A 13378-nucleotide genomic window follows, 5' to 3' on the forward strand; every position below is an offset into this window, starting at 1 on the left:
GGGAGAGGGGGGGGGGTGTCCTCGCTCGCGCGTCTGAAAGAGACGCTTCCCGTTCAAAGAGGCTGCTTCGCGCCCTCGCAGGAAAAAACGCGGTCTGGAAGAGGCGTTTCCGGTTTCGGCCGTGACACACAACGAAAAAGCTACAGGCGCGTCCCCCTCGCGCCCCGTCAACCAGGAACTGATTGCCCAGGGAACTTCGAAAAACAGGTTTCCAAACGAAGCGACCGGCAGTGTGGAGAGCGCGGGAATTCCATCGGCGTGGTTTCCTGGATCTGAAGGAGAAACGTCTAACGCTTTTTCGCCCTGGAGTGCATGGGGGGTGCATGCACACTCGGCTGGCCCAAGGTTGTGTGCATGCAGGCCTCCCGCGCAAAAAGTGCATGCGCATGCACTTTTTCCCGCAGACTGACCAGCGCGGCAGGGAGCGTGGAACGCCCGGATCCTGCGCGGGGGAAAAGATCTTTTTCCCTCTTGTCTCTCCATGTGTTCTCTCCAAAAGACAAAGCGCCTCTTCGCCCTCCGCAAATAAAAGGCCTCCTTTTCCACACAAGTCAACCTAGCCTCGCGTGAGGGGAACCCTGAGGGAGAGCGTCACTTTCTCAGAGAGTCTGAGCAAAAAAAACGACAAACTGACGGCATTGACAGACACGCTGCAAAACACAAAACGAAACCTTTTTCGAGACAGAAACTCTGCCCCAGAGCCGCGAGGATTTTTGGAAAATCCTCTGTCTCCCCGCTTCCATCACGTCCACAATCCACGGGGAGACAACCTGCCGGGCCCCATTTCTTTACCGAACTTCGCCCTTCAAAAAAGACAAAAACAAAAATCCAATTCTCTGCATCTCTTCTGCTCTTCCTTCTCTTCTCTTCCTCGCCTGTTCACTTTCTTCTCTTTCCACTGGAAGCCTTGGCGGAGGCGCCGGGGGGGGAGTACCCGGGCGGGAAGTTTTGCGCCAAGCCTGGAATCGACTTCGCAGGCGTCGCCGTCGCAGCTCGCCACACGGCAGAGGCTGCGTTGCCTCCGTTTACCTGGAAACCCACGCGAGCGGAACTTCGCACGAATGTTGATTCTCACGGAGGTTTGACTTCCAAAGGCGGTGTCTCTGCAAGCGCCCTACCCGTGAGCAGAGCGCGAAAGAAAACGCAGTTGCGGCTCGTTCGAGAACAAAAAACCAGGTCAAAAACGAGACAGCAGGCGCGTTCTTTGGCCCATCGCTGGAGATGAAAACGCGCAGAAAGAACACCCGAGAGGGACGGGAGACCTTCTCGTCGCCCTACACACCCGCTCTCTCCCTCGAGACGCCTTCTCTTTTCCGTCCAAAAATCCGTTCCCTCTCTCCCTGTGCGTCTTCCTCTCTTTTGCTTTTCACCCGCCGCTTTCTTCCTTACCGTCGCTTGGCGTTCGGCGCGAAGTCTCGCCGCGAGCGCGCCGGTGGAGCCCGGGGGGCGATACACGCCGCGGGAGACAGGTTGGGTGGGCGAGACGCTTTTCGTCGCGCCAGCGCCTTGCGTGGCGTCTGCGAAGCCGCCCGAGCGCGCGGCGCTCTCCAGCGAGAGCGACGAGAAATGTTGCGAGAGGAAGAGCGCGGAATCCGCCATAAACGCCTGCAAAAGGTGCGACTGTCTCTGGTTCAACGTCGCGGCAAGCGACGGAGACGGCGGCCGCACGAGCACCCGATAGAGCACGGGGAAGTCCAGTCGGCAGACGGCGTGGCCCGAGATGCTGTAAATCTGGAGAAAAGCAGAGACAGATAGTCGACACTCAGAGTCAACCAGAAAAGAAGAACGGAGAAAAGAAACGGAGAAGAGAAAGGAATGGAGAAGAGAAGGAGGCGGAGAAGAAGAGAACGAGGCGGAGGCAGAGGAGACGTTTACAGGGTGCGGAGAGGGCAAACGACTTCGGGGCGCACTGAAAGAGAAACCGAGAGAAACAAGGCGTCGGGAGACACTTGCGAAGAACAGGGAAGAGAAGAGAAAAAAGAAGTCTTACCGTGACACGGTTGTCGACACGAAGACGCGGAGACGTTGTGGCCGCAACGTAGTGGAGCCCGTCAGGCGTGAAGTCGCATGTGACCGTAAAAGGCGCCTACACAGCAACATGGCAGATGCATGCGGCCTTCTTTCCCCAAAGGTCACCTCAACTCAAACCCACAAGACTCTTTGCCTTTTCCGCCTCTTCTCCCTCAACCCTTCTCTTCCGCCTCTTCCCCCTCGCCTTCTCTGTGCTCTCTTTTTGTCTCTGTACCTGTGCTTTGGCGATAACTTTCTTCTGCTGTTTGTGCCACAGATCCACGTCGCCCGCCAAGTTTCCGAAACCGGCGGTGAAGAGCAGTCGCGCAAACGGATCCCAGCGCAAGGTGTTTTGCATGCGCCGGCCGAAGGAGAGTTTCGGCGCCGAGGGCTTCTTGCTGCCGTCGTAGAGCAAAATCTGGCGCACAGGCACGTCCAGCGAATTGCACGCTTTTTGCATGCACACCGTCTCCACACACGCACACCCTCTCATGACGCATGGAGACAAAGGGAACACAGACGCCCCTCCCCCCCCCCCCCCCCCGACCAGAAGACCGAAAGGCCCCCCCGCGGACACATCCGGTCCAGAGTCTCTCCCAGCCTCTCAGGAGTCCCGCACATCCACAGTCTCTTCCTGATCGATTCTCCTCTGAAAAGTTTTTACTCTTCTCCCTCTCTTCTCTCTCTCTTCTCCCTTCTCTCTTCTTTTTGGGCGACTTGCCTCCGGGGGCATTGGGCCTTTGCACAGCGCGAACTCGAGCGTCGAGGGGCTCCACTGGACGTCGTGGATCGGGCCCTCCTCGGCGGGCATCAGCTGGCTGTCGTAGCTCCCGTCGGCCTGCGAAGGAAAAACCGTTTCGAGGAAAGACATCGGGAGGCCCCACCCGCTTGATGAACGCGAGGAAACACCAGACCGCAGCGCCTCCAAAAAGAAGAAAGAAGAAAGAAAACCGTTCTTCCGTTCTTTGCGCTCTGTCTCTCTTTTGATCTCTTTTCTCTGTCGATCCCTCTTTCTTCCTTCTCTCTCTCTTTCTTATCTCTGTCTCCTTCGCTCTTCCTCTCAAATCGTTCTCTCTTTCTCTCCTTCTCTTTCTCTTTCTCTCCTTCTCTTTCTCTCTCGCCTCCCCGTTCGTCCCTGGATCTGTTCCTTCGCGTCGAGATTCCCAGCGGACGTGTTTGCTTCCCTGTCGCGTTCGCTCGCTTCTTTCCCGCGCTTCCCGCTTCTTACCTTGAGGAAGTAGAGAGCATCGGACCCGTAGTAGCTTTTCTCGCTCGCGTCGGTGTGGACGAGCGCGAGGACGGCGCGGCCGTCGCAGCTCCACTTGAACGCCACTTCGTTGCCTTGGAAGAAACTTTTCGTGCAGAGACACGAACTGCCGTTCGCCAAATCGAACAGCTTCACGGCGGAAGGTGCGCCTTTCCTACCAGCGACAAAGACTGCGCAAGTCAGCGCAGAAGCGGGTTTCTCCTTTCCCGAACTCGTGCCTGCAGCCTCCTCGGCGCGCGGTGCGGAGTTCGCGGGCTTCTTCTTCTCGTTGCACGGCGAGAAGGAAACGACGTTCTCGCACCGAATCCTGTCGTGCGGGTGGTTCAAGTTAAACACATTATCTTTGAAGATGTGAACCTCGTTCGTCACCTGAAAAAGCCGGGAGACTCGAAACACCAACCGCCAAACATCCACGCCTGGCCACCAGACACGACCCTCCAAACTCCCGCGTCGAACCGTCGAGACGCTTAGAGACTCCCCTGAGTCTGGGCGCGTGCGGGGGTGCGCCACGCGGTCCCCAGCGCGAGGGTTTCTCAGCGCACAGTCTCGAATCCTGGATCCCTCTGCAAACCGAGAGACGCCATTACCTCGACTTTGGCTGCCTCCAGTTTGATGTGTGCATGCACCCTCTTCGCATCTCGCTCACCATGCGACAGCAGTACGATTCCTGGGAGGTCCACCGCAGCGGCGGCCACGTGTTGGTGTTGATTTGTTTGAGCGTGAAACTCAGCACTTTTTCGCCGTCAGCCAAGCGATACAAGCAAAAGTTCTCGTGGGCGGCAGGTTCGTGGCGGAAGCACACAAACAGGAAAGTCTCCCGAGGCGACAAACCAAACTTCACCACCGAGCTCGCTGCGCAGCAGAGACAGCGGAAGGCAACACAGCGGAGAAAGAGAAAACACCCCAGCTTTCTCTCGCGAAATCGCACACCGCAAGGAACGCCACAGTGTCGAGAAAACGCGAGGCTCGCAGAACAAACAGAAGCCAGGCACCACAAAAAACCACATGCATCGACATATTTATATACATTTATATTTATATATCGGTAATATCTAAATATTGATTTATGTACGAAAATAAATATAAAAGACGAAAGAGGTATTGTCATAATCCTTTGTGCAGTTCCGATATGCGCTACACAAACCCACACAAGTGAATGCAGCCTTCATAAACATGAACAGGCACAGTCTATACATATATATATATATATATATATGTATATATATGCATATATATGCATATACATGTGTGCATGCGTGGCTTTACACATTTTCTCGAGAGGCACAGAGGGTCGTGGACCAGAAACGCGCCTTGAGCAGAGCAGCTAACCTACCTCCTGTGAAGGAGAAGACGGTTTTGTTTCCGTCAAGAGCGACGACGTCGACGCGGTTGGGAGCGTCTTTTCGGACGAGGACGAGCTGAAGAAAAGCTCGAAGAAAACCGCAGGAAAGACGTGTATTCCGAGGGCGAAACCACAGACGAAAAGGGGTTCTCTAAAAGACGAGAGGCGCCGATTTCTCAAGAACCCAGACCAACTTGCAACCCCCTTGAGAACAAAGGTCCACCCCTCTCCAGTGCCCGCAGCCGCAACACGAACGACAACACATCTGCATCTCCTCCATATACACATGTATGTTTACACATATACGTTTACACGAGTGGGATTTATGCTCAGGAATATATGTATGTAAGTCTGCATGTGTATGGAGACACACGCAGACGGATGACTGGACGCAGGCGAGAGGGGGTCACTCGGTTTGAGGAAAAACGTATGGAAAAGGCGCAAGAATATGCGTGCGGTGTATATATGCCTGCAAGAATGAGCATACACCGGGAGATACGCAAATCTACATACATGCATGCAGGAAAACGTGAAAAAAAAGGTGAGAGGCAGGTCGAGAGATCTCTACGAGACAGGAAAGGATCTTTCTTGTGGGAGATGTCCTGGTCAGATGCAAGACACGAAGCGGCATTTGATCGGCAGACACACATCGAGACACAGATTGCCAGGAAAACCCAGGTCGACGCCTTCCTGTTTGCTCCGTCATGCATGCGGGTACATTCCGGATACAAGACAGGTGTGCCAATGTGTACGTTGGACAGAGGAGAGCCGGGAAGGGCTCTGAGGAAAAATTTGTTTCACGGAGAGAGACGCGTGCGCGGTTTGTGCGCGACGCGAAAACGCAGTTTGTTGGTCTCGCGACGTGGCTATCCCCGCCCTTCTCTCGGGTCGTTTACGTCCCGGGCCATTGTGTGTGTGTGAAGAGAGAAGTCTGCGGCCTATATCACTGGTCGTATCGCCTCGCGGGGAATGTGTCGAGGCGCCATGCTCGGTTTAAAACTTGGAAGACTTTCCTCACTTTTTGTCCGTCGGCAGTCCACGCTGCCTGCTCGACGCCTTCCAGCGTCAGCAGAGGCTTTTTGATTTCTTCGGGAGATCTGTCATTTTCGTAGCGATAGAGTTCTGCGCCGTCTTTCGTGAGAGCGAGGAACTCGATGGGGAGCAACTTTTCCTTGTCCTTTACGTCGTCTTGTGGGGCCTCGGCAGGCCCGAATCCATCGTCTCCCATCGTTTCCTCTCTCAAAAAAGAGGCAGCGACTCTCGCGCGCTCTGTGTCGCTTTGTTTCCCTCGTGTTCCGCTCTCTTTTTCGTCCTCGTTTTTCCCTGCGCGGCAACCAGATGCCAATGGGCGAAGACGGCGCTCTGAGTCGCCCGTTTTACCAGAGGGAAAACGCTTGATTGAAGAGGGGGAGAGCGCGAGAAAAGAAGGGCGAGAAAAGAAGGCAGACTGCCCAAGGCTTCACAAACGCGAGGGCGCAATGGGAGGCGGGAGGAAACGGGAGAAAACACAGCAACGAAAAGACGACAGCGGAGAGGACGGGCTTTTGACGTAGCAGGGCGCGGGAACTGCGGAAGACAAAGAGAAAACGGAGGACGCGGGAGTACGGGGAAACGTGAGGAATGAAGGGGAAACAAAAAGGCGAGAAGACCGTGAATGGCCGCAGGGGAAAAACATGAAGACAGAACACACCGTGGTCTTCCATGCAGCGAAAAAAACCGAGACTGCATGTGCGACGGAGACGAAGGTGGGGGGGGGGGTCACACAGCGGAGAGACAGCACACTGGACACGCATCACGTGAGAAGCGTCAATCCGTGATTTTTACAGAGCCTCTCTCGGCCGGGAAAGAAAAGGAGGAGTGGAGTGGAGCCTCCCCGCGACAAGTTCGAGATTCAGCCCATTCCGAACAGCACATAGTCGAGCTTTCTCTTGCGCCTTGCTGGTTCGTGGTCTCGTACCAAGCCCAGACAAGAGCTCTCCCGCTCGAGTCAAGTTTCGCGGGAAACGAGCGAGAACGCATCAGAAAAACAATCCTGACCTGGGGAATGTGTAGGATAGAGAGGCATGTAGGGCTCAAGGTTAATTTTAGGAGGTCGTGCTGAGTATACGTTTGTTGCACAGACTGGACAGAAACCTAATCTAGGGGACAAGATGCAGCGCGGTGGGAGAGAGGCTGCGAAGCAACGTTACTGTGTGGTGCACCATGGAGGCTTCCTGTGAAAAAGGAATGCAGGAAACTACCGCTGGACACGCACGGCGTCTTGGATTTCTTTCAGGACTATATCGCAATCGATTGCAACAGGGGAACGAAGGTTCCCCTGTACATGTCGTCGAGCCAGCGGAAAGCACAATCCGGAATCTCTTGGGTTTTTCCCCTTCTTGATGGTCCAAGTGAGTGTAGGGATCACTACGGATTCCTACGAGCACAGCTCAAGACAGGGTTGTTCATTCGCTGCTGCCTTCAAATCTTCGCTCCGTGTGTCAACCGGGGGCTTTCTCCCGTTCCCTTCTCGTGGAAGCTTTTAGAATCCACAGCTGGAAAAGGCTGTCCCTCCTAGTTTGTCTTCGTTTCTGTGCCAACCGCTACTTCGCCGTCCGCTAGGTTCTCGGACACGCCGAGACGTAAAGGTGAGCGAAGTCCGGGGGATGCCTTCCGTGCCGCTCAGAACAATCCGGCAACTTCATGAAGAATCCACGTTGGACCCTCAGAAAAAGCAGCCGGTCGTTAGACACATCGGTTGCAAGTTCGAGTCAACTGGAATGGGAAGACCCTCCGATCAGGACCTCAAGGACGTGCCACAGCAAGGATATGGACCATTTCTGTTTCCCACATAGAGCATCCAGAGCAGTGCCCTTGTCAAGAGGTGCTCCCGGCAAAAATCATGACGGAGAAACCACCTCCACACACTCCTTGTTGGCTGATTTCTACGTTCACTCCAGCTCGGGTCTCTCCGATCTTCCACAGTGGCGGGGTTCGCTCCATTTTGCTGGACCAATGCACGACGTGTATCCGCAACCTACGTATCATCCTGGAAACGTATAGTATTTTGGTCCGCGTTTCTTGTGTTTCAAGCCTCTGCCGAAGCTGCCACAAAAAACGAGATATCGCTAACATCTGCGACTGATGCAGAGCGTTCAACATTCCCGAACAAGTGCAGGGACTCCCTGCACGAGACCGCCAAGGCCTGGGGCAGTTCCCACGCCAACTGCTCTGCAGACGAGATAGGCCTTTCCAGTGTTGGCTGTTTGTTTATCCCTGGGGAAAGGGCTGTCTCATTACTTGAAAAAGCTCGTAACCAGCGGCGATACTGCAAAGAACGCAGTGTAGGCAGCGCGGTGCCAGTCTGCGTGTGTCCTGGTGTCCACAACGGGAACAACGGCGGTCTCGCAGTGGTGTCCTACTCTCCTCTACCCTCTTTCGGCTTGAACAATAAGCTGAAGCGAGTCCTAAATTAGGCGGGTTTACCAGTCTGGGATCGTAGATACCATCGCGCTCTCTCTCAACACGGTCCGCGGTATTCTGAGTTAAGAGCGAGTCAGTGGCGTAACGGGGTTCGCAGACTCCGGTAGCTTTAGCCAGCATGCGTGCCTTATATCGAGTGAAACAAACCGCGGTGTCTACGTATCTCTTGCCGCCAACAGCACCCCTTTTCGATGCAGATAGTGCGGATGCTACAACGCTGATCCAGTCGGCATGTCGAAGGCGGGCACTTCTGACCGTTTCTTTTGACGGCAGTGGAAGCCGCCCAATTGAACTTCGCGCTCATTTCCCCCTTTTCGGTTGTCTCCAGTTCCAACTCAGTGGAATGCTGTCTCCAACGGTTTCGTGTATCGCAGGCTCTTTGGACATAGAGGCGAGGGCAGAGCTGCGCCTTGAATATCATTCAGTTGGCGGAAGGCGAAAGAGTCTGCTGGCCAGAGATGTAAGAGAAAATTGAAAGGTGAACGGGAGCAAAAGAATGTGGAAAAGAGATGTTTGCGTTTGCGCTTGCTGCAGCGATGATTATTTGTGTCCTAGCGTGTGCGGGGGACCCAAGTCACCTGGAAGAAGCCCGCTCACAGCTCGCCACTTGAGACACAACCCGGTACGTGACCGTGCTCCTGTCTAGTAACAAACGGGTAGTAAGAGATGGATGAATGATAACCGTGCGGCTCTGAAGCTCCCTAGCCGTCAAATACAGACTTTGTCAGGAGACGACGCCGCTTTCCATTTATTGGACGCCCTACGTCGTCATGCTCGGCTTCCGCTCCCAGTTCGTTTGTCCCTACCCCCGCAGACGTCTTGTGAATGCTTGAGCTTTTTCGCAGCATGACGAAGGGGATGCGTGATCGCCGGAAACACAGAACGACGACATCAAGTTCCCAACTCAAAAGATACGCCGCCTTCCCTCCTCTTCTGTGGCTGACAGCCACGACCCGACGGCGCGCCTCATTTACGCTGACGTTGCACTGCATGTGACCTCCAGGTCCGCGATCGGGTATCGCGAGCGGTTCTCGCGGGTGCTCGTCCACTAGTCTCAGGGATCTTCAGCGGCCTGGTCCAGGGCATCACATCAAAGAAGCCGTCGCTTTTCCTGTAAAATAACCACCAGATACCCAGGTCACTTGCGAATAGTGTTACCTCTTTATTGCCTGCCAGCTTCCCTCCTTCGCTTTTCCAATGGCAGACACAAACGCAGGCAAGCAGCCGGCCGACGCCGCCGTTCCAGCTGGAAGAAGTAAGCCACCGTTTGTTGACACTAAGCCGTGGGAAATTTGTGGAAGAGCTGTCTTGGTTTTTGTGGAGCACGGGTCGGGCTTTTTGGCGGAAGTCTTTTACAATTCACGGAGTCCGCGAGCACGCTCTAGTTCCACGAAGTGTCTGGCGAGCTTGCATGTGGAACCGCCTCGTAACTCGAACTGAACTGCGACTGGAGGGAAGGATCTGATGCCGTAGGCACATATTTGTAGACCAGGAATATACGTGTTTTTTTTCAGGGATAATTTCGTTTTTTTCTGTGCACTGAGCTGATGTGCTGGCTGTGATCCGGCCGTTTCCACGGTTTGCTCAGGGGAACGAGGCGCCACCAGCTTCGTGTCTTGGTTTCTGGTATCTCTCGTCATTCTCCAAATCGGTTTCCTGGCGGCGCTCTACTTTCAAAATCTTCAGATGGCAGCCATGGGAGGCGAGAAAGCCGTCCGCATTCAACTACTGGAAGGTATGTCGAGCAGTCTCGCGGCATCACGTTTGCGTTACAAGATAGCCGTTGTTTGGTGTGCTGCGAACGATTGAAGTTTCGTCCCGATGCCCAGCATTTTAACAGTTTTCATTCAACTAGTCGAATCGCCAGACGGGCTTCACCATTCGTCGTTCGAAATTCTGTGTCGTCTGCGGATGGCGTGACGACGGGGCTCATTGCGTCTCGTCAAAAGCTACATCAAACGCCAGCACCACCCTGTTCTTCTGTGGCTAGAAGACTAGTGGCACACAAAATGCGAAAGGGGCTGGGTGACGTCCCGCCATGAGCGGAGTTTTTTTCACACCCCACTTTGCGGTCACACGGTTTTGAAGGGAGGGCAGAGGATTCACTGTTTCGACCGCGGGAGAGTTGGCCGCCCGGTACACCCTGGAGAATTCTCAGAAAACTCAGTTGTTGCCTCTCTGTTAAGTATTCCGCCGCCCCCAGTGAGAGAAAACCACATCCGTTTAGACTGCATTTCGTTGGTACGCGATTGGGTAACCTTGTTGTGGTAAGGTGCGAGACGGCTTCGTACAGCTTGATAGCTTTTTGTGCGTTTGGGCAAGTATCCACCTTCGGTGCCATGTGGTTTCCTGCAGAGAAGATAGTCGAGCTCCAGGCGGCGCGAGCGGCTGCGGCAAAAGAAGACCTGTCATGCCCGCCTTGTGAGCTCCTCCACGAGAAGATGGAAAAAGCCCTTAAAGTGGTACATGATGACTTTGAGAAGACTGCCGATAAGCTAGCCAATTCGGTTAACAATTTGCAGTCGAAGGTCAATCAGTACGGGAGCAAGTTTGACAACCTGATGAAGAAAGTGCAGAACAATCCGCTGTTGAAGCAGTTTGGAGGGTTTTAGGGTGAGTGTACCGGGTTGCTGCCTACGGCAAAATAGCTTGTTTTACTGGGCGTGTATATGCGTATGCGTAATGACTCAGTGCTGGCTGGATCTAATAGGGAAGGTGTTTGTGCAGAACCCTGACGCACAGAGCAGCGTTCGCGGTGCTGTCTTTGAGTGAGGAGAGTGCTCTCGTCCACTCAGCACGTAGTCAAACCATGTCACAAAACAGAGCTCCTGTGTTTTTCGTATGAGAAAACCGTCTCACTTGTCAACAAATAAACCGATTGACCGGAGGATGCCTGAGAAAATGTCGAGGTCACAAAGGGTATATCTGTAGCGACGGATATCTGCGTGTGCACATATCCCTACTCGTATTATCGCTTCGTTGATTAATTTCAAGATTCATCCGTTGCCTTGGACTGACAGGACACCAGCAACTCTGTTGGGGGGCACATGTTTTTGTGTGTGACACGATTGGTTGCTTTTTAAACACAGTTACACATTCGTGCACCAAAGTATCTAGTGAAACTCAGGTTCGCATCAACCTCAGTACAAGCCCGAGGTGAATTATGCGTGTATAGTTGCGTATGTGGTAACCCAAACATCCCTGGAAAATCCAGCTGCCTACTTGAGTCATCTGCGGCGACCAGTCAGCGTGTCCAAACCCCTTGTCCGGTGATTTCATCCGGATGACCTTTCTGTGTGTGAATATGCTCGTTAGCCAGTTGTTTTCTTCCTTTGCTCGTGCAAGAGGACGCACGGTGGCGTGTGTGCGATCCACACGTGCTATTGCTGCTGCCTTCTCCGGTCACACAACTGATTTTCGACAGACTATTAGGAAAGCGAGACGGGAGGCACGGTTGCGCACTTTGCCACACATGCTAGCAGATGTGTCGGTTAGAGAGGTTGAATGGCGGAGCATTGTGCGAGGAGTGGAGTGGGACCTCTGTAAACAGCGAATAGTGGAATGCCAAGATGTCAGCCACCATATCTACACCCTGTAGTCCTAGGAACCGTGGCGATCGGCAGAAGGTGCAACAAAAGGAACAGCTCTGCTTCGGCACGCGACTACAAGCTTAGCCGAATATCCGCGCCGCCGTACGAGGGAAGGTTGCATTAAACCGTTAAACAGTCCACAAGCCGTTTGCGAACCGTACTACGCTTGCACTGTCTGCTGACCCGGCCAGTCGGGCCTGCCGATGCCCGCTCGGTCCGTTTTTTCTCAAAAAAGGTATCTCGGAGGCTGAGGATTGTGGCGTGACCAGCGGAACTGAGTCTCGCCAAGAGATCCCGCGCACATGTAAAAAACACGAAAGTGCGCGCTTTGCACGCAGAGAAACAGCACACCTCCGCGTCCGCCGGCAGTAGCCGTACCCATTGCTCCGCGGGAACAAATAAAGTGGGGGCTGCGACATCCATGTTCACCAGAGCACCTGATCTCGCAAACGTGCGTTCCCACGGCACGGGCACGAGGGGAAAAGTCAGCACTGAATGGCGAAAAGCTGGCGGATGCCTGCGCACCTACACGTTCCCGACGTGTCGCGCCTGCCGCTGGCGCACCCGATCCGCGTGCACACTGCCCGGACGGTGTGCCGGGGGTGTCCTAGCAGACTCCGCGTCGCATGGAATCTGCGCTCCGTTGCCACGACGCCTAAATGCTGTGAATCCGCGCTTAGTGTGGGGGTGCTGAGGGAAAGCAAGAATTAAACTTACCTGGCAGGCGCTCGGGGTGGCTCACGCATCACCCTGTCGTAGTTCGGAGCAGGGCACTGCACTCTGCTGCTGTGATGAGCTATGGGCTCCCAATCGGGGGTGCCAACTGCAGAATTTCTGGTAGCGGCAGGTTGCGTTCGCGCGCTCTTGCCATCAAAAGAGTAACCTAGTTGCTGCGTTGAAGGTGTGGGGAAATGTGGACACCCGTTGGCTAGGCTGTCTGGGTCCTTTCCGAGCGGGACAGCGAAAGAGCTTCTCCACGATACCTACCTTCGTTTTCAGGGGCGTAGTTCGTTCACACACCACGCTTTTTGCCGGGAAATCAGATCCTATCTCTCAACACAAAAACCGCCTCCAAAAGCGAATCCCGTTGTGTAGACCCTGGAGTTTGCGGTGTTCCTCGCATTTGAATGGGGAGACATTGTACACAACGCACAGTCAAGTTCGCGGTGTGCTGTCGGGTGTCCCACGGAAAACGCGCGCCACGCTTTGGCCAGCCTGGAATGCCTCCACAAACGGGCATGCCAATCTTTCATGCATACGGCTTACCAGGGCTGGAATCCCGCCAGAGGCAGCGCATTCTGTAGAGCTCGAGAAGCATGACGAAACGTACGTAGAGTACAATGCTGAATGCAACTGAATATGCACCCGCAGTTTTCGTATGAGAAGATGCTCGAGCTGTATGAATCAAGGAGGGGCAAAAGTGCTCGCTTCTCCTGGTGAACTGAATCCACAAGTGCCGCAGACGAACTTACACAGGTAATCTGCTGTTCCCCTACACTGGTTTGTGTCCAAAACACTGCCTGCACTAGGTGTTAACAGCTCAAGTGCCCCCCACTATGGTCCGAACAGTTGCGCTGTGTTTGGAGGTCTGTCTAAAGAGGGGATGCATGAACGTGTTTGGTCACAAGCGCTCACGTGTGATCAACTGGAATTTGAAGCAGAGGGAACGCAAGTAGCCTGCGCTGTACACAGACGATCCGGGGGGGG

At 54.3% G+C, this 13378-nt stretch overlaps 2 protein-coding genes across 2 annotated transcripts; one reads left to right on the forward strand and one right to left on the reverse strand.

Moving 5' to 3' along the window:
• Positions 1–879: 879 nt before the first annotated feature.
• On the reverse strand, positions 880–5847 carry NCLIV_027770 (hypothetical protein; the record flags this gene model as incomplete). The annotated part of the gene is made up of 9 exons (XM_003882971.1): positions 880–1029; positions 1390–1731; positions 1991–2086; positions 2246–2428; positions 2675–2848; positions 3239–3646; positions 3924–4129; positions 4611–4695; positions 5638–5847. The coding sequence occupies 9 exons, from the start codon at positions 5845–5847 to the stop codon at positions 880–882; spliced, it is 1854 nt and encodes a 617-aa protein (XP_003883020.1).
• Positions 5848–9278: 3431 nt separating this feature from the next.
• NCLIV_027780 (conserved hypothetical protein) lies at positions 9279–10693 on the forward strand (the record flags this gene model as incomplete). The annotated part of the gene is made up of 3 exons (XM_003882972.1): positions 9279–9336; positions 9670–9816; positions 10437–10693. The coding sequence occupies 3 exons, from the start codon at positions 9279–9281 to the stop codon at positions 10691–10693; spliced, it is 462 nt and encodes a 153-aa protein (XP_003883021.1).
• Positions 10694–13378: the final 2685 nt, after the last annotated feature.

This window comes from Neospora caninum, chromosome VIIb (assembly GCF_000208865.1).
Source record: "Neospora caninum Liverpool complete genome, chromosome VIIb".
In the NCBI taxonomy this organism is placed as follows: Eukaryota; Apicomplexa; class Conoidasida; order Eucoccidiorida; family Sarcocystidae; genus Neospora; species Neospora caninum.